Source organism: Tachysurus fulvidraco, chromosome 6, assembly GCF_022655615.1.
Source record: "Tachysurus fulvidraco isolate hzauxx_2018 chromosome 6, HZAU_PFXX_2.0, whole genome shotgun sequence".
NCBI classification, from domain to species: Eukaryota; Metazoa; Chordata; class Actinopteri; order Siluriformes; family Bagridae; genus Tachysurus; species Tachysurus fulvidraco.
This window is the reverse complement of record NC_062523.1, coordinates 20,942,414-20,966,620: the sequence shown is the minus strand read 5'-3', so window position 1 is coordinate 20,966,620 and position 24,207 is coordinate 20,942,414. Positions and strand designations below refer to the sequence as shown.

The 24,207-nt window shown below is 38.2% G+C and overlaps 2 protein-coding genes across 7 annotated transcripts in view; both read left to right on the top strand.

The window, feature by feature from the left end:
- The first annotated feature begins 2,684 nt into the window (after nucleotides 1-2,684).
- Nucleotides 2,685-14,880, top strand: ttf2 (transcription termination factor, RNA polymerase II). The gene is made up of 23 exons (XM_027155064.2): nucleotides 2,685-3,042; nucleotides 3,200-3,311; nucleotides 4,156-4,242; nucleotides 4,331-4,400; nucleotides 4,980-5,906; nucleotides 6,033-6,153; nucleotides 7,739-7,915; nucleotides 7,995-8,152; nucleotides 8,243-8,324; nucleotides 8,814-8,921; nucleotides 9,069-9,219; nucleotides 9,361-9,466; nucleotides 9,921-10,105; nucleotides 10,230-10,383; nucleotides 12,178-12,269; nucleotides 12,355-12,437; nucleotides 12,528-12,664; nucleotides 12,780-12,950; nucleotides 13,067-13,119; nucleotides 13,237-13,390; nucleotides 13,622-13,704; nucleotides 14,333-14,407; nucleotides 14,572-14,880. The coding sequence occupies exons 1-23, from the start codon at nucleotides 3,015-3,017 to the stop codon at nucleotides 14,714-14,716; spliced, it is 3,459 nt and encodes a 1,152-aa protein (XP_027010865.2). The 5' UTR covers nucleotides 2,685-3,014; the 3' UTR covers nucleotides 14,717-14,880.
- Nucleotides 14,881-16,326: 1,446 nt separating this feature from the next.
- The window catches only part of parp4 (poly (ADP-ribose) polymerase family, member 4), a 46,220-nt gene continuing 38,339 nt past the window's right edge, over nucleotides 16,327-24,207 (top strand). For 3 of the 6 annotated variants that reach the window (XM_047814666.1, XM_027164270.2, XM_047814661.1), the window contains exons 1-3: nucleotides 16,327-16,478; nucleotides 16,900-17,030; nucleotides 17,519-17,705. In XM_047814666.1, coding sequence (XP_047670622.1) covers nucleotides 16,472-16,478; nucleotides 16,900-17,030; nucleotides 17,519-17,705 — 325 coding nt within the window. In that variant the 5' untranslated portion in view covers nucleotides 16,327-16,471. Of the gene's footprint in view, nucleotides 16,479-16,899; nucleotides 17,031-17,518; nucleotides 17,706-18,010; nucleotides 18,108-19,691; nucleotides 19,771-19,902; nucleotides 19,996-20,114; nucleotides 20,274-20,542; nucleotides 20,681-20,774; nucleotides 20,934-21,068; nucleotides 21,221-21,401; nucleotides 21,534-21,622; nucleotides 21,722-21,880; nucleotides 22,065-22,147; nucleotides 22,296-22,445; nucleotides 22,589-22,819; nucleotides 22,952-23,048; nucleotides 23,136-23,262; nucleotides 23,428-23,911; nucleotides 23,956-24,036; nucleotides 24,116-24,207 lie in introns of all 6 variants that reach the window. The other 3 variants (XM_047814659.1, XM_047814658.1, XM_047814660.1) reach the window with 2 other exon arrangements.

Here is a 24,207-nt window from a genome sequence, read left to right as displayed (position 1 = left end):
CAATGTAGTGTATTATCCTCAACAAGTCTGAATCGTTGGGAATGTTCAATACTGAGAGTACGTTCAAGCCTGTTAAATGCAACATTTCTACAATGGAATCAATATTTGACACAGTACACAATCTTGAGGGTTGAAAAGACACATAAGTAAACGTAAAGCCTTCCTGTGCTGGCCATAAGGTAACCTTTCCAACTGTTTTCCTTTATCAGATTTGAGGAAGGAAGAAAAGATTGTGCTGTGACCTTTTATCACCTCACTGTTCTGGCTCCAGTGAAAGAGTATGGTGCAGTATAAACTGAAGTTAATAGAAGACTAAATCCTAGCTAGCTAAATCCTATTTAAAAAAAAAATATATATATATATATATATATATATATATATATATATATATATATATATATATATATATATATTGCTGTCGATTTTTTTTTTTTTTTGCTAAATATGCCTTACATATGTACAATCTGAATAAATACACAATTAATCATGTACATGATCATTTGAAGTCAGTGTATTCCTGCATTGTAGTACTGATAATCCTCAGGTCCTATTATTGTTTATGTGATGGGAATGCTTACTGTCTTAGTTGAAGCAAAAGTCTGCAAACTCTTTCCATCTGTCACAACCCCGGAGGCTGTACCTTAGGGATATTGATGTGTGACCAAAATGGATAACTAAACAAGAATTTGTTTATCTAGATGGATTGAAATTTGATTTGACCAAAGTATCCTGCAGCTAATTATATCCAATGAGGATGTTTGAGCCAGTGAGCAGTGTTCAGCGATGTTAACTCCACTCTATAGGGCTCCTAACAGCAGCTGTGGCCTGTATTCTTCCCACCAGTTTGTGTACTGTGTGTTATTCTGTATTCTCCTTGAGAGTCATATGTGTGTTTGAGGTAGGTGTGAGTTTCTACGCTACGGTTTCTCCTGTGTTTCATCACCTCTTCCTCAACTCTGTCCTTATGCTCTCAGCTTTATTCCACCATTTCACTAGAAGGTAAAGGGTTTGTTTGTTTGTTTTAAATGGAACATCTTCTGTGATTTATGGACTTCTATTTCTTAAGTAAGATGTAGAAAGTCACGGCTGGTCGAATCGGTAAGAGTTGATATAGTAATGCTATTATATCATTCATTCATTCATTCATTTTCTACTGCTTATCCGAACCTCTCGGATCACGGGGAGCCTGTGCCTATCTCAGGCGTCAGAGTGACAACCCATCGTAGGGCACGCACACACACACACACACACACACACACACACACACACACACACACACACACACACACACACACACTCTCTCTCTCTCTCTCTCTCTCTCTCTCTCTCTCTCTCTCATTCTCTCATATCTCAAAAGAGCACATCATTTGTATCCTTAGTATGCAGATTTCACCAGAAAACAAAAACAAAGTATCCAATCAGTTTTGCAGGAATTTAAACATTTTGAATAGAAAGTTTATTTTTTTCATTTTTATTTATTATTTTATTTATTTAATAATTATATTTATGCCTAATGAGCAAGCTCGAGGCAATGCTGGTAAGGAAAAACGTCTTGAGATGAAGAGGAAGCAGACTCAAAAAGGAGCTAGTCTTCAACTGGGTGACACCGGATTGTGTAATTATAAATAACATCCTTTCTACAACTTTTCTATTCATTATACATTTAACATTAATTCCTTCCTGCCAAAGCCTTCAAGTGTTCAATGATTGATACCAGGGCACAAAACCTACCACTGCAACAGCAGTTCAAACCCAGCGCCATTGTCTCTAAGTGGTTCTATTCACTATTTAATGGTACACCACATGCACCTTCCCAAAGGATGTAACCTGATGCCAGATTTACCCTCTAGCAACAAGGAAATGTACTGTTTGCTACTTTTATTTCTAAATGGTCCACATAGAGAATTTATTTTTGTAAGAAAATGACAGTTAAAAATTTAAATTAAAAAATTTCATCAAACATGCATTGGTTTGTTTAGGTAAGGTCAGAAAATAAATATTAGCAGGTGGAGAGGATCTATCTACCAGTATAGATAGATAGATAGATAGATAGATAGATAGATAGATAGATAGATAGATAGATAGATCTATCTATCTATCTATCTATCTATCTATCTATCTATCTATCTATCTATCTATCTATCTATCTATCTATACTGGTAGATAGATCCTATAGATCCTGTAGATCTATCTATCTATCTATCTATCTATCTATCTATCTATCTATCTATCTATCTATCTATCTATATATATATATATGTGTGTGTGTGTGTGTGTGTGTGTGTGTGTGTGTGTGTGTGTGTGTGTGTGTGTGTGTACAGCATGTAATATATAATGTATATGGATATATGTGTAAACGTGTACAGTGATAAATATAAAGGCTATGACCAGTATGAACTGGATTTTTCAGTAGGGTCAAGAAGTCTTTTTTAATATCCCTAATATTTGATTTTTGAGTACTTCCTACTCAGAAAAATTTAAATAAATATAATATTTAAAAGGATTGTGCTGAATTAAATCATGCTTCAGGCCAGTGATGAAACACGCGCCCAATTTCCTAACAATATGATTTGCTGAATCCTTTATTTTTCCTCAGCAAAGTTTTGCATATGACTCAATTCCTCATTGTCCTTGTATCACAAACAAGCATTACTCAAACCAGAGGAACATTTTGCCACCTGCTGGCTGCAGGTCAGAGGCGCAGTTTGATGTCGTAATCTCGTCATGATGGAAAATTCCGGAAAAAATGTATTTTATTTTCAGGTTTTTTCCCGTTTGGCATGAATGCAAGCATGCTATGACACTAAATAACGTTTAGAAGTAGGAGTAGTGTTTGTGAGATCATTTTTAATACCCAGTGTTTGAATCCTACACCGTATGGTTTGAATGACTGAACACAGCAGCCGAGTTATTTCCTGATTGGATAACAGAGAGAAACATCATCAATCTGCGACTGCGCGGCATCTCATAACTAGCTACAGTGAATATAAACATTTACAGTTTTATGTCGCAAAATGGAAAGAGTTCTTTGTGAACGTCACGGTAAGGTAGTAGTAGTAGTAGTAGTAGTAGTAGTAGTAGTAGTAGTAGTAGTAGTAGTCTAGCAATCAAAATAGCTAATTAACATGAACATATTTACAAACAATGCTAATGTATTTTGCTTCATGTTAACTAACCCAACCTGGCGTTTCTTGTTCAGGCAACATCTGCTTTCTGAAGACTGGTGTAAAGCAAGGACCGAATAAGGGTAAAAGTTTCTATGTTTGCACCGGAAAGGATGCGACACCGTGTGATTTCACACAAGCTGCTGAGTGAGTGATCATTAATACCGACTAGTAGCTCTGTTTAACCCTCATAGTGTAATATACAGAGTTCTCTGGAGTCCAGGATGTTCTGTTCCCCCTGTGATTTTAGTGTAAGAGACTGTTCTATAGCTGAAAGTTGTTCTACATGATGAATGCAATGTAAGTAGATCACCAGCATCACTTTAGTGCATTATTAACCCCTCACAGTTTAACATACAGGGGACAACAGGTTTCTCTGGAGTCCAGGATGTTCTGTTCAACCTTGGGATGAATTATTTACAGTTTCTGTATAAAAACTCATTAAAAGAAACTCTTTCAGAGAAAAACAAATTCATGGCCACTTTTTCCACAGTTTTCACAAATTCATGGCCACTTTTCCCACAAATTCATGGTCACTTTTCCCACAAATTCATGGCCACTTTTCCCACAAATTCATGGCCACTTTTCCCACAAAATCATGCCCACTTTTTCCACAAATTCTTGGCCACTTTTTCCACAAAATCCTGGCCACTTTTTCCACAAATTCATGCCCACTTTTTCCACAAATTCATGACCACTTTTCCCACAAATTAATAACCAATTTTCCACAATTTCCATAAATTAATGACCACTTCTCTCCTTGGTCTAGTATAAGAGAATGAAGTATGAGTGAAATGTGTTGAATGAAACCAATTTTATAAATAAACCTCTTAACAGTAAAGTGTATTAATTAGCGGTTCAGTGCAGATCATTGCAAAAACGTCATGATTTAATGCATGCCTGCTAAAGGGGAAACACCAGCTTGAAGCACTGTTTAACACTCTTTAGTGAAGTGACTAGACTGTAAATCCATGGCTTCTCTCATCCTTAGACTGCCGCCTTCTCACTGTCTCCGCCATGAAGATGCATTGGTTGAACTTCAGACGTTAGTTCACAGCACACCACAAGGCACTTATAGGTAACATACTGTATTCTGAGCATGTTTACGGTGGGATTGCACTTTGTTGTATTGGTATTTTTAATATGATTAATTTTCTCTACTATAGGCTGCTATATCGCTGTGTAGTTGGAAAGCAAGAAGGGCAGAAGTGGTGTGGGAGTGTTCCTTGGACAGAGGTATTTTTTATTTTTTTTTATTTAAGCATATCCAGGGCATGTGGTAGCCTAGCGGTTAAGTTGTTGGGGTTCGAGTTCGAATCCCAGCTGCCACTGTTGAGCCCCTGAGCAAGGCCCTTTACCCTCAATTGCTCAGTTGTATAAAAAATGAGATGATATAACTCTGCCAAATGCTTTACATGTAAATGCAGTTTTTTATTGTGGGCATGTGGTAGCCTATTTTTTGTCATTAAATGTAAATGACAAATCCACACTGGGGTTGCAATAAATCAATATTAACCAGGAACCGTATGGGAATTAGATCAGTTTAAACACAATACCTGCTAATATCTGCTCTTATGCTGACTGACATGATAGGCCTTAATGAATATCACCATCAATCTGCAGATGTTGTGCATGACTGGAAAACAGGCATGAAGACACACAAACTCACTCAGTGGGAATATGCCTAGAGCTTAATCAGTTGTCCTGTACTTAAAAACGTTTTAAAAAAGGAGACTGGAACATTGTCATACTTTTTGTAGTTTTTGTGAGTCATAAAGATCCATGTTCAATAAAAGTTACTTGGTTAATTTACAGAAAGCTACAAAGAACATGCCCGAGAACAAAAAACAGCCTTCCTGTCTCCCTCCTGTTAAAAATCCTTTCAAAGCTCCCAGCAAAGCAGACAAGAACTCAGAGTGGAAAAAGCTTCAAGAAGGAGACATAAAAACATTGGAAAAATCTGTCAAAAGTGAGAGCTCTAAGAAATACAACACTGATGAAATTCACAAAAAGAAATCAGAGAAAGAATCTGATGGTCAAAGCAACTCGAATGCTGCCAATCCCAGAGAGGGAGAGGCAGCGAGGTGTGCGCAATCTGAATCCTGGAGGGACAAAAAACTTCCTCCTGGAATGAAGATAAAGAAGCGATCATCTGATGAAGATAAGAAATCACGCAGCAGTGGTGAGGTGACAGCAGAAGAAGCAGAAGCTACAGAGGATTCTAGTAGTAGCAGTAAATGTGAAAAAGCCAATGAACCACAAACTGAGAAGGAGAGCAAATCACAGAACCCCCAAACATATGAAAAAGACGAGAGCTCGGCTCCACAGCAAAACAAACCTAAACAGGAAACTAATGGACACCGTTGTGATTTATCTGCTATTGTGAAGACCTCTACATCAAATTCAGACAGTAAGCCAGGTAATATTCCTAAACATGTGCCAGTAAAAGACAGTCAGGCCAGACCAGGTTCACCATTAGAAGGTGCTTCAGCTTCCCAGCAGTTTAATACAAATAGTGCACAGAAAAAAACAGTGAAATCACCTTTTGGGGACTGGAGTGATGATGATCAGCTGGTTTCAGTTCAGCCAGGCTGTCAGCAGATTTCTTCAGGTCCAGCTGCACCTTTGCAGAAAACCCTTACCTCGTACCCAGGCTTCCAGCTTATGTCAAAGGGGATAAATCAAGAGGATGATCCTACAGCAGTCCACAACCAGCTCACAGCCCAGCTTAAACAAAAGAAGGTATTATTGGTGTGCTTCGTTGTTGTTGTTTTTAATCATTCTCTGTAATAAGATGTGTTTTCTAAATAGTCCATTTCTAAAGCATTCGATTAAAATGAAATGTCTACTTTCTGTCTGTGTGCCTAGGCCACTCTGTCCTCGGTTAATGTGTCTGCCTTGCCTGATAAAGGAGAGAGGCTGAAGAGTCAAGTGAAGCAGTTGGAAGATGATCTGGAGGCTTTAAGTCTGACCGGTGTTGCTCTTAATGGTGAGAGACTGACATGTAATGTAATGGGTGAACATTTCCCTCAGAAGATTCACTGCCAATGAATACTGAATTATTCTGTCCGATTACTTTTATGCTGTAAAGAAACATAGGGTGGGAGTCGTCTTTTCCAGGATTACAGTGTCTTAGTTCTTAGGACATGAGCACTCTTGAATGGTTTGAGACTCAAGAGTTTCAGACTTGCTTGATTCTTTCAAACCCTGGTGCTTTTGTGTTCATCATGCGTAATTGTGATGATGTAAGGGGGTGGGGGGGGGACACAACAAGACTTACTATATATAGGGTTTGGACAAGGTGCTTAAAGTGCTCAAATTGAGTATTTAGAAATTTAAGGTCACTTTGTTGAAAAGTGCTTATAATTATCAAGGAGTATTTGGATGTAGTTTTCACTACAAAAAATAAAAAATGTTGGTAAATTGTTGTAAAATGTTGGTCATTCCCCACACAATCTGCTGTAATTCAGAAGCGGCCATTTGACTGATATGAAATGAGATTGAAAAGCAGCTGCTGAATGTGTTTTCTTGTCTATAGGAAAATATATCTTGAAGTATGTTTGTTTGTTTGTTTATCTATCTATTTATTTATTTACTTATTTTTACACAGTATGTTTACAGTGATTTTGTAGCAGCAAATGAAGTCATTTACACATTTGCATTTAATTTCTTGTTATTTAAAAAGCACATTTAGTTAAGTTTGTTTAGTCTATTATAATGTTTTTTCTTTGTATAAATTTGATAGTTCCTAAGGAATGATTTCGTGGGTTGTTAAGAATACATTTCAGGTGTTCAATATGTTGCTTTGTGGTCTTGAAAATAAAAGAAGGTGCTGGAAAAGATGCTTAAAAGCCCTTGATTTGCATTAAGTGGTGCCTGAATTAACCCTGCTTATATTTTGGGGCTTTTTAAATTATTTTGGTGATGTAATGTACAGAAGGTGCTTTATCTCTTCTTTGTCCTTCAGCGTATCCCTGCCAGTTATGGTACACGTGTTGTGGAAACGTATGATGTCGTCATCTTCTAAAGTACATACGCAGGTTACTTTGCTTCCTGAACAAATACAGACCCAGAATTACTTGTATGCAATATCTGCATGATGATCACTATCATCTGGCTATCATTTCTACAACATATTAGTGTGTGTTTTATTCCCCCAATATTCTAAAACTTTACGGCATTGAAGATATGAACTAGTAAGGTTAAGACTATAAGAAATCATATCACTTCACACCAAGGTAAGCTGTAAGCGTCTGCCTTTAGTGTAAGCTTCATGGTAAGCTTATGTCTTTAGTGTGTTGCTTACATAGCCACATAGGCTCTCAGACCGTAATGCGTAATTATAAAAGCTTTGGACTTTTTCTGTTTGGCCCAAGACTTGGTTTGGGTAGCTACATGCTTTTAGGACTTCTGATTTGTGTGTTATTTGATGGTCGATGTGAATCAAATCCTAATCTGTAAGATGGGCTTTTGGAGGTCGTTTGAATGTCTAGCTGCTTTTTGTTCCTACTGGACAATTAAATGATATAAATGACTACAAACCTGCACAGATCTATTGAATAATCTGTTTCCAGGTTCTCAAGATGTAGCCAGTGATGCAGAGAAGGATCACAAAGCCAGACATTCCAATCCCTTTAACCGTGCAGGGGGCACGGTTTTCCTTCCAGAAGCTCCAGTCCAATTTCAGCCAAACTCCTCTACTAGCTCACTGGGCCTGCAGCTCAGTCAGGGCTACACACAAACATATGGAGGTAATTCAGCTTAATCCTCTTCTGTGAAACAGACATGTTACTATAGCCATCATTAGTAATAAGCTCTGTTTGTCTACAGTGAATCCTCAAAACCAGGCCTTCTATGGTGGCAGAATGACGGAGGGCAGACTGCTCGCTGTGCGTAATGCCACAACAGAAGCCATTGACCATCTTCATCACTCGCTGGAGTCTTGTCCTTCCACAGACACAGAGACACAGGACCCCAAAGGAATAAAGGTCAGGGACGCTACATAACTGGGAATGCGTGTTGCTCATGTCTAAAGCAAACGTGAAGAGAAGTTTATTATGGTAAATTTTCCCTTTCAGGTCCAGTTGTTGCCACATCAGAGAAGAGCCCTGGCCTGGCTGCTGTGGAGAGAAACACAAAAGCCCTGTGGGGGTATTCTGGGTAAAATAGCTTTTCTTTTTTAAGTTAATACATGTTAATATATAATTGCATTGAGCATGACATTAATTGAACTATATTCCTGTATTGTTGCTAAATTGATGAAAGTTGATTAATGGACAGTAATTATTTCCACATCTCCTAAATGAAATGTGCAAGCTCTGCAGTCATTTCTCTCTTCGTGTGTCTGTCATGACATTTATTCTGAAAGTGAAAATAACTGAAAGTGAAAATAATTGGAAAAATGATAATCTGGCATATGGTGACAGTCCACTTTGGAACTGACTATTAATAAGTTGTAGTCTGGCACCGGTTTAACTTGATGGTTCAGCATGTATTAGACTAACTACATTCTCATCAACTTGTGTGTTTCTTTTATAAATTTATTATTATAAATTATTTTACTGTTTAAGCATTTCATATAAATCTAGTAATTTATGGTAACTCCCTCTTGCTGTGTATTTTTCACTTATGTGTTTATTATTAATTCAGCCGATGACATGGGTCTGGGGAAGACCCTCACTATGATCGCTCTCATTCTGTCCCAGAAGAAGAAGGAAGAGAGAGACTCTCAGCTTGAGGGATGGATCTCCAAAACTGGTGAGCACTCCTACACAGTGTTAATGGAAAATTACAATATATGGCATGCCGTGTGTGAGTGTTCCTGTATTCCTTAGATTAAGAGTGTGAATGCTCTGCATTGTGCTGTTATGTTTATGTATTAAAAGAAGTATATGATTTTGCTAGACTCGACTTTGGTGGCATCTCAGGGAACTCTGATCATCTGTCCTGCCTCTCTGGTGCATCACTGGAAGAAAGAGATCGAGAGACACGTGAAGAGCAATCGCCTGAGTGTGTATCTCTACCATGGTCCTAACCGACAAAGGAGCGCACGCGTGTAATACTGCCACCCAAACAGTCCTACTGATTCTCTGTATTTGTTCCACATCCACTGGAAATGAATTCTGTTTACATGGCTGCTGTTCTGCTTTCTCTAACGATGAAAAGCAGGCTCTCACACTCTTGCTCTCTCCGCTAGTTTGGCTGAACATGATGTGGTGATCACCACCTACAGCCTGGTTTCTAAAGAGATCCCAGTTCAGAAAGAGGATGCTGAACAGCCCAGTCAGGACTCTGAGCCAGTGGTGAGTTATTTGTTAACTGCAGAAATTACAAGAATGATTCATTAGCCTATAGTGTAAGTACCCATGGGCAGGCTTTTATAAGCTTAAAAGACCATCAGGATCTTTCCATTTACAAACTTACTGATGACTAACATGAGAAGGCCGGTATTTTTGAACGATATTTAAGAGTTTGTTAAAGTAGACAATGCTTGTCCACATTGAATTTACCAGACACTGTATAATTATAATAAATAAATTATCGTATGCTCTTTAAAGCCCAATTTATTTGCAGTAGGTCCAGTTTGTATGCTATAAACAGTGTTAGGAAAATGATCTGCCAAAATAAAAGTCCATAGACTTATTTTCTCAGATTCCCAGTGTGCTATATCCAAATTTCTAAACATGCCTCCAGTTGTAGATTCACTAATACAAATTTGCTCACATGCTTTTCGCTCCACGGTATCTCTGTGCTTAGGGGTCTGAGCTGCCTCCTCTTGTGCGTGTAGCCTGGGCTCGATTGGTTCTTGATGAGGCCCACAACATCAAGAATCCTAAAGTGCAGACGTCTATGGCTGTGTGTAAGCTGCGGGCCAAAGCACGCTGGGCCGTCACTGGTACTCCCATCCAGAACAACCTGCTGGATATGTACTCGCTACTGAAGTATAACTCCACTCTGTACCTCAGAGCACTTTTCACTGCTTCCACGTATTGTATGCTTGTTTTTTTCTCTTTACTAGCATAATTTAAGACTTCAATGTTTGTTTGTTTTGTTTTATTTTTTTAGATTTTTGCGCTGCTCCCCATTTGACGAATACAAGCTGTGGAAGGCTCAGGTAGACAACGGCTCTAAGAGAGGAGGAGAGAGGCTTAACCTCCTCACAAGGTCCCTGCTGCTGCGCAGGACCAAAGACCAGCTGGACTCTACAGGCAAACCTCTGGTGTGTACTAGGGATGCATCAATACCACTTTTTCTCTTCCAATCTGATTCCGATACCGGCGTTTGCCGATATCCGTGTTCTTTTCTACCTTTAAAACTAAAGAATGTATACAATTCGCTTAGTTATTATGATTTATTTGTTTTTTGCAAAGAAATACAAAAATGCAAATGAAAAATGAAAACACAAGAAACCTTAAAAAAAGTATTAATGCAGTAGCAAACAGTACTTTTAACAGTTAGTGGTATAACAATCTAAACCATGTATACTGCAATTATTAATTTTTTTTTTCTGAAGAAAAAGCAATATTTTAAAGTGAATCCTAAATTAGAACTCTTGAAACACAATGCAAAATGTATTAAACAGTAAACCTTGCACCCAAATAAGCGTCATGTTTAACACGCTGAGGTAAATGGAAAGGGTGCCTGCTAAACTTGCCTGTCTGTTGCAGGCGGTTGTGCAACATACTGTATTTCCCATAAAATTTATTCTATTTATTATATGTAATTTAATATATAAGTGTATTTTTCTTATAAGTTCAAGCAATAGTCCATGATTTTTGCTGTTCATTAATCAACCACCACTGGCATGGGGATTGGAAGTAAATAAAAAGTGGGTGTGTCCTGTCCCACACACATAATGGTTCCGACACCTATGGATTTCAGGAAGCAGCAGCGTGGTCAATGCTGTAAGTAAAACAAGGAATGGAGTTTAATTAATTTCGGGCATTCCTCAAGCAGAATGGATTCGACTGGCAGCACTCTGAAAAGTAATAATAATAAAAAAAGACTCATGTGCTGAATAGAGACCATAATAGTGGGTATGTGCAATATTATTGGTCTTAAAAGTGGGTGGGTCCTGTCCCACCAACATATAATAGTGACGACGCCCATGACCATCACTGCAACCTCAAGCACAGCATCACAGCGTTGAGCAAACTTCTGTATTGATAGATCTGTGTCATTTCAGCCTTCAAGTCATTCACATTTGTATTATGAAGTACTACAGGGACAAAAATGTTTACAGTATGTGTTGAGTTGAATAGGTACTGATTTCTTTAATCATGACAGATTTTACATTACCCCTATAGGCTTATTGTGATAACTTCTGATCATTTCTGTATTATCATAAATGTATTGTTATAAACTTCAACATTGGTAAAGATAACATGAAGCAAGAAAAAAGAAAGAAGTGCTGTTATGATAAGCTCCACACTTCAGGGAAGGCGTTTCGCTAGATTTTGGAGTATGACTGTGGATTTGTGTGGGCTCAGTGGGCAAGGCAATATTGCATATGCATATGCGAATGCATATCGTAAGGTTGTGGGTTTGAACTCCAGGTCCACCAAGAAGCCACTGCTGGGTCCCTGAGCAAAGCCCTTAACCATCAATTGCTCAGTTGTATAAAATGAGAGAAAATGTATGTTGCTCTGGATAAAATGTGTGTATTGGGTGTGCCAGGGCTTGGTACAGGCCTAACGAGTTTTTCCATTACAACTTTGGCAAGCCATGTGTTAATACAGTGTGCTGTTTACACAAGTGGCATTTTTATGCAGGAACTGGTTTGGGCCTCAGTGAACTGACAACGGTTTTCTTTCCTAGTTTGTTAAAGGCTGACCTGTAGGAGTGATGCTCAGGTGTGCACATACTTTTGGCCATTGGCATTTACATTTACAGCATTTGGCGGACGCTTTTATCCAGAGCGACAAAAAAAGTGAATACATCGATGGATACATTAACACAATATTTTTTGAGTGCCTGTGTCGGTTAAGACCATTCTCTTATTTCACTGTGGTAGGTGTCTCTGCCTGACCGAAGCTGTAAGGTTCATAGGATAAAACTGTCTGAGGATGAGCAGTCTGTGTACGATGTGGTGTTTGCACAGTCCAGGTACAGTTAAACACATCATAAATCTCCCTGTCATTCAAACCAAACACTACGTTGAGTGATCGCATTAAGCGGAGTTTCCTCTCAGGTCCACCCTCCAGTCCTATCTGAAGAGGCACGAGGGAGGAGGAGACTCTAAACAAGAAGATGGTAGCAATCCCTTTGACAAAGGTTTGAAGAATTATATATTCTATTTTTTTATTCACAGCAGTCTTCAGGATTCTGTCTTGTCCATTAAGGAGTGTTTAATTTATGTTTCAGTTGCCCGGGAGTTTGGTATGTCTCAGCAGGATTCTGGGTGCTCCTCTCAGCAACCTCAGGTTTCCAGCACCATCCACATCCTGTCCCTGCTTCTGCGCCTCAGACAATGCTGCTGCCACCTGTCCCTGCTGAAGAAGGTCATTGTCTCTCTGTCTCTCACCCACACACACATGCACATGCACACACATATACACACCAAGTCCCTTTAAGGTTTATTTAGCATGATTAGGATTGTGTATCTTTTTTGGTCAGACGCTGGATCAGTCTGAGCTGCAGGGAGACGGGATTACTCTGTCTCTGGAGGAGCAGCTGTGTGCTTTGTCTTTGTCCGAATCCTCGAAGTCGGACCCCAAAGCCACCGTTTCCCTCAACGGCAGCCAGTTTCGCTCTGAGATTTTTGAGGAGAGCCGAGAGAGCACCAAGGTAAATTTTTTCTTCCACCTTCTTTAGTTGGAAATAGTGAGTATTTTCTACAATAATAATACAAGCAATTGTATCGACTGATGTCTGATGCATTTGATTTGATTTGATATTTTCAGATTTCAGCCGTCTTCACAGAGTTAGAAGAAATCCGTAAGAAAAGTCAGAAAAGGTAGACGTTTTCTCTATAGCTTGTTTCCTATGATTACTAGATACCGAGCATATTGCATTCCTGTTATGGGTTATCTAGATAATGGGATGTGAGACTAACAGGAGTGTGTGTTGGCAGTGTAATTGTTTCCCAATGGACCAGCATGCTGCGCATTGTAGCCGTTCACTTGAAGAAGCTGGATCTGCACTTCAGTGTCATAGATGGTACAGTGAACCCTAAACGACGCATGGACCTGGTGGAAGAATTTAACACTAATCCTAAAGGACCTCAGGTGTGTTTCTCTATTAGGAAGGAATGAAGTTTCATAAAGACCATTTGTCATTTATATCTAATGTTGTTGTCTGGTGTTTCATGATGATGGTCATAAGGGTGAGGACAGCAAGCCAGAGAGGGGATTAAAAGGGAATTCCAGTTTACTTGACCCAAGTTGTATTTTAGCATTTCTAATGTTTTGAGTCTGTGTGTGTGAACGAGGCATAATCTGAAAGTATGTGTGCTGCAGGTAATGCTTGTGTCCTTATGTGCTGGAGGAGTGGGTATTAATCTGACCGGTGGAAATCATCTGTTTCTCATAGACATGCACTGGTAAGACATCATACAAGTCTTTATGCGTTAACAAAGACTTATACCACAGTGGTGTTCTCACATCTGATTGGTCAGCAGATGTTGATTATATTTCCCTATTAGCACATCTCTGAATGTAGTTCCAGCACCAAGACGACAGTTCATTCTGTACACAGGAACACATATGGCAGATGGTCCCTATAACCTAAATCTAATAATACATTAAAATATAACTTCAGGAGAGAAAGAAAGAGAGGCTGGTGGAAGATAAGCTGTTTAGCTGACAGGAATAACTGGCAGTTATTGGAAAACGGTGACCCCTGTGGTGGTAAATCTACCTCCAGTATCCGTCATTGATTATTTTTCTTTTTTCTCTGTTGTGTTTTATTTTTAAATACCAGTTCACTGTATAGGTAGAAAGAAAGGAGTGGCCTTGGGGAATTTATGCAATGGATTTCTTGACCGTGTAAATTCCACCAAGTGTGTAATTTATTGTCCATTAGGGGTCTTTAGACTGCCCTATTCCATTAAACTGGTGTAATTACGGGCTCATGGTGGCAGAAGAAATGGATGTCAGTGTCTTAAAGCACTTTGCTGTGAATTTTAAATTACTGATTACAAACAGGATTCAAGAAAGAGCTTTTTACAGGAACCCTGCACTGGAAGACCAGGCCTGTGACAGAATCTACAGAGTGGGACAACGCAATGATGTCACCATTCACAGGTGAGTCTTGTGACATGCTTTTTAATAGTAAAAATATTGTTACTCATTGTAGTTTAATGCTTTTTGGGGGATTTTTTTGCGAGCAGGGATTTCAGATGTTATTAAAGTGGATATTGAAATGAATAACTTTTGTTGTTGTAAGTCAGCATGTCATTACTTTACAGGTTTGTGTGTGACGGCACAGTAGAGGACAAGATCTCCTCTCTGCAAGAGAAGAAGAAGGAGCTTGCCCAGAAAGTCCTGTCTGGAACTGGGTCATCATTTACCAAGCTCTCATTAGCAGATCTAAGGGTTATCTTTGGTGTGTAACATATGACATGGTTACAATCTCCAGGTCAGCCCTGACAGATTGTTAAATTATGTCTTGCATTTTTATCAATGCCTTATCCATGTGTAATTGCATTATAGCACTGTTTGAACTGTATCTGTTATATTTCTTTTCAAAAATTAAAATAAATAAATCCTGACCTTTTAAAAAAAAAAAAAAATCACTGGTTCTCATTAACAACCTGGAGGACCATATGGACACAGACACCTGACTCATTTCATGTAGAGCTTTAAATGATTCAAATTTAAGCTCCTAGAGCTCAAAGTCTGACAGATCATAGTTCATTTTTCTTCAATATACAAAATACCCATGGTCAATATTTCTGATAACTAAATACTATCCATTAAAGTGACAGTTGAGCTAATTTCCCAATTAAACATGGGAAATTGTAATATTTTATCAGGAGCTTAATCCAGGTATAAGGTTATTGCAATTTGTTTAATTTGTTTTATGTGACCAAGATGTATGCAGAAAGGCATCAGAAAGATTTATCTTCTTCATAAGCAAATTCACCCAAGGTGAGATAAAGTTTCAGTAGATTTCAGAATGTAGTCTGGTCAATATTTCTTTCTTTTAAAAGAAAGATGTTTCAGCACCTTTCTAGTAGACATGATGTGCTATTTGTCATTGTATTTTGGTTTTTATACAACTGTTTTTGCCAGTGTTTAAAGCCATCCATATACACCGATCAAGTATATCATTATGACCGCTGACGAACACTTCACTGGTGAATTGGGCATATTCTTATACTGTATGATCACAGTAGATTACATCTTAAGAATTAACCTTATTTCTTAAAGCAATAACATCAATGAGGGTTTTTAAAAAAATCTACAAGGTTCTCCAGATTTCCAAACAATTTAGAACTTTGTTTAATTTTCATTTCTGTAAATATTGTTGTATATCATAAATAATGCATGTGCTTCTATGTGAAGGTCACAGTGTTCAGCATAGACAGCTTTAGACATATTTACACTACAATAACTGTTATTAGACAAAAACAGAAATCCATGTGACGTATAAAGTTCCTGACAGCCTTTGTCTTTTTGACCTTTGCCCTAGTTTGATCATCTGTATAAACTCGTTAAACACTCACACTCATCACCCACAGAGATAAGACACTGATGTAGAAGCAGGGATAGAAATATTTTGTTCTCTCTAATATCTATCTTGATCAGTCTGTTTTTAGGTGTGCTTTTAACATGGAAAAAATCACAGTTCTGCATTCAACACAAGCTAAAATAAACTTCTCACTCATCTGTAAAAAAAAATTGTAAAGTGCTTCTATATAATGTTTCATATAAATATATGAAACATTATACAGAATATATATATATTGTTGCATAAGTTTTAGTTTTTAAGGTAGAACTGTATAATTATAGAATATTTTATCTAAGCCCAAGAACACAAAAAGTGGAAAAATATTATTTAGATCAAATTTTATAAAGTGTTCAATTACCTACTCAATCACACATCTATTATTAGTTATTAGTTAGTAAGTAAAATAGATTGCTACTAACTACTACTAGAGGGAAAGTGATGCTGCAGTTTCAAGAGAAAGTGCTATAATAAATCCCACCGTTAGATGGCAGCAGATGAATTGTGATTGGTCCGCTCGGCTCCAGGGGCGTGGCTTGTAGCTCTTCCTGGAAGTTGTTGTTTTTTTTTGACAGCACTTCTCTCTGTGCCTTTGTATCATAATACACAAGATAATATACTTCATCGGCTTATTACGAATGTCAGGTAAGTCACAGCTTTATTGTATCGATATTACTGTATTTGGACTTGGACTTTTATTAATATTGTGAGATATCGACTACTTTTAGCTTTAAAGTCTTTGTTTGTTATATTAGCTCTCGGTATCTTGAACGTAATCGTCCTCTGAAGTAAGATAACAGTGTTGGTTAGTGTCTAAACTGTAGAGTACAACATTACTGACACATTGTTAAGTGATTATTGTATAGGTTGGGGGGGGGGTGTTGATATAATGGGTCCCGTCCCAATCCCACACACGCCCACTAACATAGTGTACTTAATTAAAGTGTCAGTAAGCGATTTGGCTCGTGGTCATTTCTTTTCTTAAGTTGCTTTTGAACCTAAAATCCAGTGCTAGGACAAACATATCCTACACATTAGATTTCTCTGACTATGTTTCTCTCTCTAGACAGAATGGCTATATTCAATGACTGCTCAGTGGTTCTGGACCTGAAAAATGTCCCTTTTAAAGAGAAGAAGAAGTTGATGACTGCTATAGTTGATAATGGAGGAAACATATCGTATGTAGTGAACCAGAAGGTATGTGCTGTATTTCCTGATATCTAAAACATACAGCCGATATTTACATTACATTTAACAGACACCATTATGCAAAGTGACACAGTTTACTTCAGTTTATACACCTGAGCAATTGAGGGTTAAGGGCCTTGCTCAGGGGCCCGTCAGTGGCAGGTCGATGGACGTGTGAGTTGAACTCATGACCCTCCGATCAGCAGTCCAACGCCTTAAACACTAGTCTACCACATCACACCTGCAAAACAAACACACACATTTGTTAATATTTGTTAACATACTATACTATACATACTTAAAAATTTCGATACATACTATTAGTTAATCAGTACCTAACCTGAATATACGAAAGGTGTGTAGTTATGAGATTAAAGGATTTAAGAAACATTTTTTTATATCTGTGATTTTAAGAGAGATTTTAATGTTATGATTGTTCCAAGTGTATGCCATTACAAATCAAGATCAGACCAATGCTTTGTATCTGTCCTATCTAGTGCACATTTATGGTTGCGAGCAGCCTGGAGAACATAAGCAGCAGCAGGTTGAGGAGTGTTCAGAAACACCAGACACCCGTGGTCGCTCAGCAGTATGTGTGGAGCTGCCTTGAGAAAGGACTGCTGTTACCTGTTCAAGAGCATGTCTTAAAGCCACAGAGCTCAGGAATCACACCTGAACAAGCTGGTATTACACCCTTTACAAGTTTTTTTCAAAAGCTTGCTTTGTTGAGGTAAAAATTTGGTTATTTAAAAAGTAAAAAGGTCAGTGTTCAGAACAAAAAAAACAGTTTGTATCTCTGACAGCTCAATCAGTGTTATTTGCAATGTTCAGTTGTTTTGATAGATGATTAATGTGACTAAAGAAGGGTGTGTGTTGAGTCACTGAGAGCTGTGTTGTAAACTATCTTGTGGTAAATTGCGAAACATTACACAGAACTGTGAATGGTCTTGATGATGAAGGTGTCAATACTTCTGTCTATGTCCCAACAGGGTTGAAGTCCATTTTTCAGCCTTGGATCGAAACCAGTAGTATTTATGAGAGAGCCAAAACTCAGGTGAAGGATGGCACGTACCTGGGCCAGTTCAGGTGTGTTGATTTACAGCATTTCATTCAAGTTGTGGATTATGGATGTTTTTTCAATTTTCAAAACTAATTCCAAATTGTATTTGCAATTGCATTTTTTTCTGTATGGATGAATAAATTGTGAGCAATTCAAATGAAAATGCAAATCACGTATTACACAAGCATTTACACAAGCAATATACTGTATGCCAGATTTAAAATGGACAAGCAAAATCCATTTGCAGTCGCATTTCCCATGTCATAAGAATTATGATCCCGTTATGTTGAAATAGCGAGAGCAATTATCCTGTTTGCCATTTCACTTCCTCTTTGTTGTGTATGGAGGCTGCCAACATCTACTGTAAATGCAATTGTTATACACCTTGCATTTGCATTTCCGATGCCTTGCACAGAAACCTGTCAGGGAGTGGCGGGATACTATGGGGTGTGTTTGTATTTGGACGTGACTTCAGTCACAGTTTACAGTCTTATAGAAATTTGTGCTGAACAGATTACTGTGCCGATACATTCGCATACAGATTTGTTGTTTTGTGAATGAAGAACCGTCTTGATATATATTTTAATCTTGGGTTCAAGAATGAAAAACTATGGCTTGTGGTTTATGTATTTATGTATATGATGTTCAGCTAAAACTAAATGAATATTTTAATATTCTTTTGGTTTTTTAGTAAGACCAAATAAACTTGTGAGAAAAAATAAGGTTAATATAATCACTTATAAATTTAGGCAAGAAAAAAGGAACAGATAAATAAATTAATCACCGTCTCACGAGATGGATCACAAGCAGAACCATTAAATTGAATGTCCTTTTTTTAATTAAAAGCATAATTATTACCTAACAATTTTTTTTTTTGCTTTGTTAAGCAATAAATATTTATATGAAGGTCAGAGATCATATAATTTTAAACTAAAGAACCAATAGTTATATTTTGGTAGGAAAAAATCCCGACTTTGGCAGGAAGGAATTAGTGTTAAGTCTATAATGAACTGAAATTATCCTGACCTATTAGTTCCTCAGGAGGAGTTTCACTCGACTATAACTTGCTATATTATTTACATTTATATTTCCTGTCCAGTGTCACCCAAATGAAGATGGGTTTCCTTCTGAATTTGGTTCCTCTCAAGGTTTCTTCTTCTCATCATCTCAGGAAGTTTTTCCTCAGCTCCTGTTTGCTCATAGATGTTAGAGATAAATAGTAATTTAATTTTAAACGTTACAATTTTATTTCTATCTTTCTTTAAAGCTGCTTCGAGACAATGTCAGTTGTTAAAAGTGCTATACAAATAAATTGAATTGAATTGTATATATTAACTACTCTGGTAAGTTGTCCATCTGAGTTAAGTATATTAGAAACAGACGTGATGTTTAGCACATGTTCCTTTGTGATCTTTGAATACAGGACTCTCTTAAATGTGATAAAGGGATTGTAAAGTAAAAGAAAATGCAAAGATTATTATTATCATTTGATTTAAGTCTCACTTTACAAAGAAAAAGCAATTTGTAAAATACAATTAGCAGATATTTCCATAAAAGACAATGGATTTTAACTGAATCTATGCTTTATATTTATCATTCCTATTTTGCAGATTATACAAGGAAAATGATCGTGATATTCCAGAATTTCCTTCAGATTTCCAAGTTGCCAAGTACTCCATTTTGTTCAAGGTGACTTTCCTGCTGCTGTTCATTTAGCATAGAAATGCAATTCAAGTGTACAGAATGTTTAAGAACAGTTGATAAGCATGCAGAAGTTTGCATTCATGTGTTAATCCGTGTGTGTGTGTTTTGGATATTCAGTCCAACACATGGTCAGTTCTGGAGCTTCAGAGTGCCAAAAGCCAAGCAGGACAGCAATATCGTGTTGTGAGCTCCATCATGCACGAGATAGAGGTGCAGATATCTGAATCTAAGAGAATCTAGCTGTACCCTATAACCTGACATATACACTATAATATACTTTTTACAGTGTGTTGGTTGTCACCATGGTGTCTTCTGCTCTATTATTACAGAAGAGTGTGGTGTGGGATAAGCAGGTGCACAGCTGTAGCTCTGAGGATGCTGTGGATGCGTATCTGATGCTGAACAAGGAGCTGCAGGTCCAAGGCTTCACTCAGACACAAACACTTCCCCAATGGGCTGAAAATCTGACCTCTCACAGCCTCCAGCAGGTCAGTCTCACACTGCACTTCTAAATTGTTTTTATTCTAGAGGTCATATACTGCATACATGCTATGTGGGTTAAAGTTATTCAAAAAGTATCACATCTATATTTTAAAAGGCTAAAATATATTTGTAATTGTATTAATCCTTTGTAATTAATACATACTGACAGTTTGGAGAGTTATCTATCCCACAGTTCTTATGATTTATTTAAGCTGTGTGTATGTATTTAGTTTGTATCTAATGTAACGAATCTCAAACTGTGTCTGATTTTAAGCTTCTGTTGGAGGAAAGGCTTAACTGCAGCACAGTCTCACAGGAAGTAGGCGGCTTTGTGGAACTCATCTGGACAGAAACCCTCGGTTCACTTAGCAGTATCCTGACTGTCCCTGTTACCAGCATCAGTCTCAATGATGTGAGACACTAAGACTGATAGTATATCTATATGAAACTCTACCTGCACTGTAACCGATGTGTGTGTGTGTAACTGGTGACATGTGTTGCTACAGGTGAGCAGGGTGGAAGGATTACTGCTGCAGGTACAGAAAACACAGTGTGAGGATGAAGTCAATGGTCTTCTGGATGAAGTCAACACGCTGCTTCCTCTTAGGATAATAGTGCAAGGCTCAAAAAACAAGCTGGTGTCAAAAAAACTAGACATCTGTCAGGTAACATCTGTACAAATATTTACTGGAAGTCAATAGTGTAAGCGATAAAAGAACACAAAGCTTTGTACCTGCTGTTAAAATGTAGTCAATTCTCATAGAAATGTAAACTCTGATGTATCTGCATTACCTCCCCAGCTTATCAGAGATATTCTGAACATGATGGAGGCGACATTGGGAAACCCCTATCTATCCTCTCTGGGGAAATATCGTGCTCTGAGGTGCAGTATTGAGCAGGTGCCATCTCAAAGCCCAGAGTTTCTGTCTGTCTGCCAGCTTCTACAGGACAGGTGTGTACAATGTAAATATGATGTACACGTAATATACCTAATATTTACACATTGATTGCCAAAAACGGTTACACAATTCTAGGTTTCTGTCACCAAACCTAAGTTTAACAAAATATGCATTTTGTATACTTATTGTATGTCCTTACATCTACATTGTGTACATCTTTTAATAATTCTACAGGCCAGCTGAGATTCAGCAGATACTGCGTGTGAGTAGAGGAGCAGAGCTTCATATGTTTAGAAATGAACTCGGCAACATTAAGTCTCTCCTTCATTCCACTGCTTCCAACAGCCTGGTAGGAATCCTGTCTCGGTGAGAGTCCCTTGTGTTTTTTTATACACCCATGCACGACGAACACACACTACCTCAAAGCAGTTCTGAATTTCGGTTGTTTTTTCCAGAGGTCTGTTGCTGCCCAGGGTTGGAGTAGAGCAGCATGGGATTGAAAGAACAGATATTGGGAATCTAGGAAGTGGCATCTACTTCAGTGACTCATTAAAGTGAGTGTTTTCTCATGTTTGTACCTGAAATTGTGCAAATTAGTGTGTGTGAAGTGTATTATCAGCTGTAGTACTCTACTATACTGCAATGTCACATATATTCTCACTTCACCATGATGCACAGAGGTTTTTAATGCCAGTGTCTGCTTTGCGTTCTAGCACCTCAGTCAAGTATTCCAAACCCAGTGTGACGGATGGTTCTCGACTCCTGCTGGTGTGTGAGGTGGCTCTGGGTCAATGTAAAGACCTGCACAAAAGGGATTTCACTTTGACCTCTGCCCCTGAAGGCTACAACAGCGTGCACGGAGTTTGCCGTAAACAAAAGACACACTCTGATTTTGAGGTACGACTTGTGTGTAAAATGAGTTGTCTAGGCAGGAAAGATTTTAGAGTTTGTTTTGACTTTGCATTCTCTGTGTGTTACAGGATGATGAATATGTGGTGTATAACACAGACCAGATCAGGCTGAAATATGTAGTACGGTATGTTCTACCTGAAGATGAAGTGAAGGACTTTCAGCCTGATGTTGACATGACTCTAGCACCTCTACCTTTGGCTTCATCCTCACACTTCTGTGCGTATTTCATTAACACTAATCAATAGACATTACATTATGTATAATTGTTTTAACTACAGTCTTATTTGTATAATTACAGATCTTTCTTGTATGATGTTGTGCATATGTAATGTTCTGTAAGTGGATGTGTTGTTTTTAAACCTCTAGTGAACGCTGATGATGGTGAGGGTTTAGGAGTGATTAAGAACTCTCTGGAGGGGGTCACCGCCGGGTTATTGGACGGTAACGGTCAGACGCTCCCCCTGCAGGCAGTACATGTGAGATGTAAGCTAATGGACCTTCTCTCTCAGGTAAAGTATTACACTGATGGTAATTAATCTTTAGCTTATTTTAAAGAAACACATCCTTGGAATGTATTTTGCAGGAAGTACTCATGAATTGATGCATTTATCGCTACATAAACCTATAAACCATGTTCTTGGATATAGAATAATGATTTCTATTGAATGCTGTATTACATAATACTCATATCAAATATTCACGATATCTAATTTTTTTTGTTTTCCTTATTTTCTAAACAGGTTGTCATTTTCCAGACATATAAAAATGACAGCAATGTTCCTATAGAGGCAAAGTATGTCTTCCCTCTAGAAGAGACAGCTGCAGTGTGTGGATTTGAAGCCTTCATTAATGGAAAGCATGTTATTGGAAAGGTGCTTTTGTTTTATTTTTTGCCACAATATTCCAGTAAAAACATTTTATTCTTCTCTTCTTCATCTTTTGCCTAACATTTATCTCTCATTCTTGTAGGTGAAGGAGAAGGAGCAGGCACGTAAAGAATACAAGCAGGCTATAGAGAAAGGCCATGGAGCCTACCTGATGGACCAGGATGCACCTGTGCGTTTCTCTTTTTACTGTATATTCATAGCACTCTACAAGATTCATTGAGTGTGGATTCTCCATGTGTTAGTCTTATTTACTTACTCCTGTGCATAAAGTGCTGTTATGTCTGTGTGTGCTGCAGGATGTGTTCACCATCAGTGTGGGAAACTTGCCCCCTGGAGCCACAGTGCTGATCAAAGTGACCTTCATCACTGAGCTGGTTGTGAGAGCAGGCACCATCGTCTTCTCCCTGCCAGGCAGTGTAGCTCCATGGCAGCAAAGCTCAGCAATGAACCAGAGAACTCAGGTTGTTACCATTTAAATGCATTTTTTCTTTTACTAAATCAAGTACATAATGCTATACAGAAAACAGGGGGGCGCGGTGGCTTAGTGGTTAGCACGTTTGCCTCACCTCCGCCTTGTGTGTGTGGAGTTTGCATGTTCTCCCCATGCCTCGGGGGTTTCCTCCGGGTACTCCAGTTTCCTCCCCTGGTCCAAAGACATGCATGGTAGGTTGATTAGCATCTCTGGAAAATTGTCTGTAGTGTGTGAGTGTGTGAGTGAATGAGAGTGTGTGCCCTGCGATGGGTTGGCTCTCCGTCCAAGGTTTATCCTGCCTTGATGCCCGATGACGCCTGAGATAGGCACAGGCTCCCCGTGACCTGAGAAGTTTGGATAAGCGGTAGAAAATGAATGAATGAATTAATATACAGAAAAGTCATTCTCTTTAAATCATTTAAATTGCTTTTGTCTAAGCCAAGCCTCATGATTAGAGAATGTTTTTGTTGCAGACGACCGTTGAAAAGATCTGTGTGAACGAGCTTCCGCCAAAAGGGTAAGAACCGGATCTGTAGTGGACAATTGTATGGCATTTGATTTACTTTGTCTGTTTATGAATATTTCGTTGTTCTTCTAGAGAGTTCTCTCTGTCCATGTCTATCGAGATGCCCTATGAGATCATGAACCTAGAGTCGTCTCATCGAATCAAAATAAAGGTGCGTCTTTTATTTGTTTGTTCCTTAAGCAGGAATGTACATATAATGCTTACAGTTAAATATTAGTGAAAAGTGTGTAGTGTCATGTATCT

Coding starts and splice junctions, on each gene's coding strand:
- ttf2 (XM_027155064.2), top strand. CDS start 3,015: ATGGAAAGAGTTCTTTGTGAACGTCACG. Junction 7,916..7,994: donor CTACACACAAACATATGGAG/GTAATTCAGCTT, acceptor GTTTGTCTACAG/TGAATCCTCAAAACCAGGCC. Junction 10,106..10,229: donor GATATGTACTCGCTACTGAA/GTATAACTCCAC, acceptor TTATTTTTTTAG/ATTTTTGCGCTGCTCCCCAT.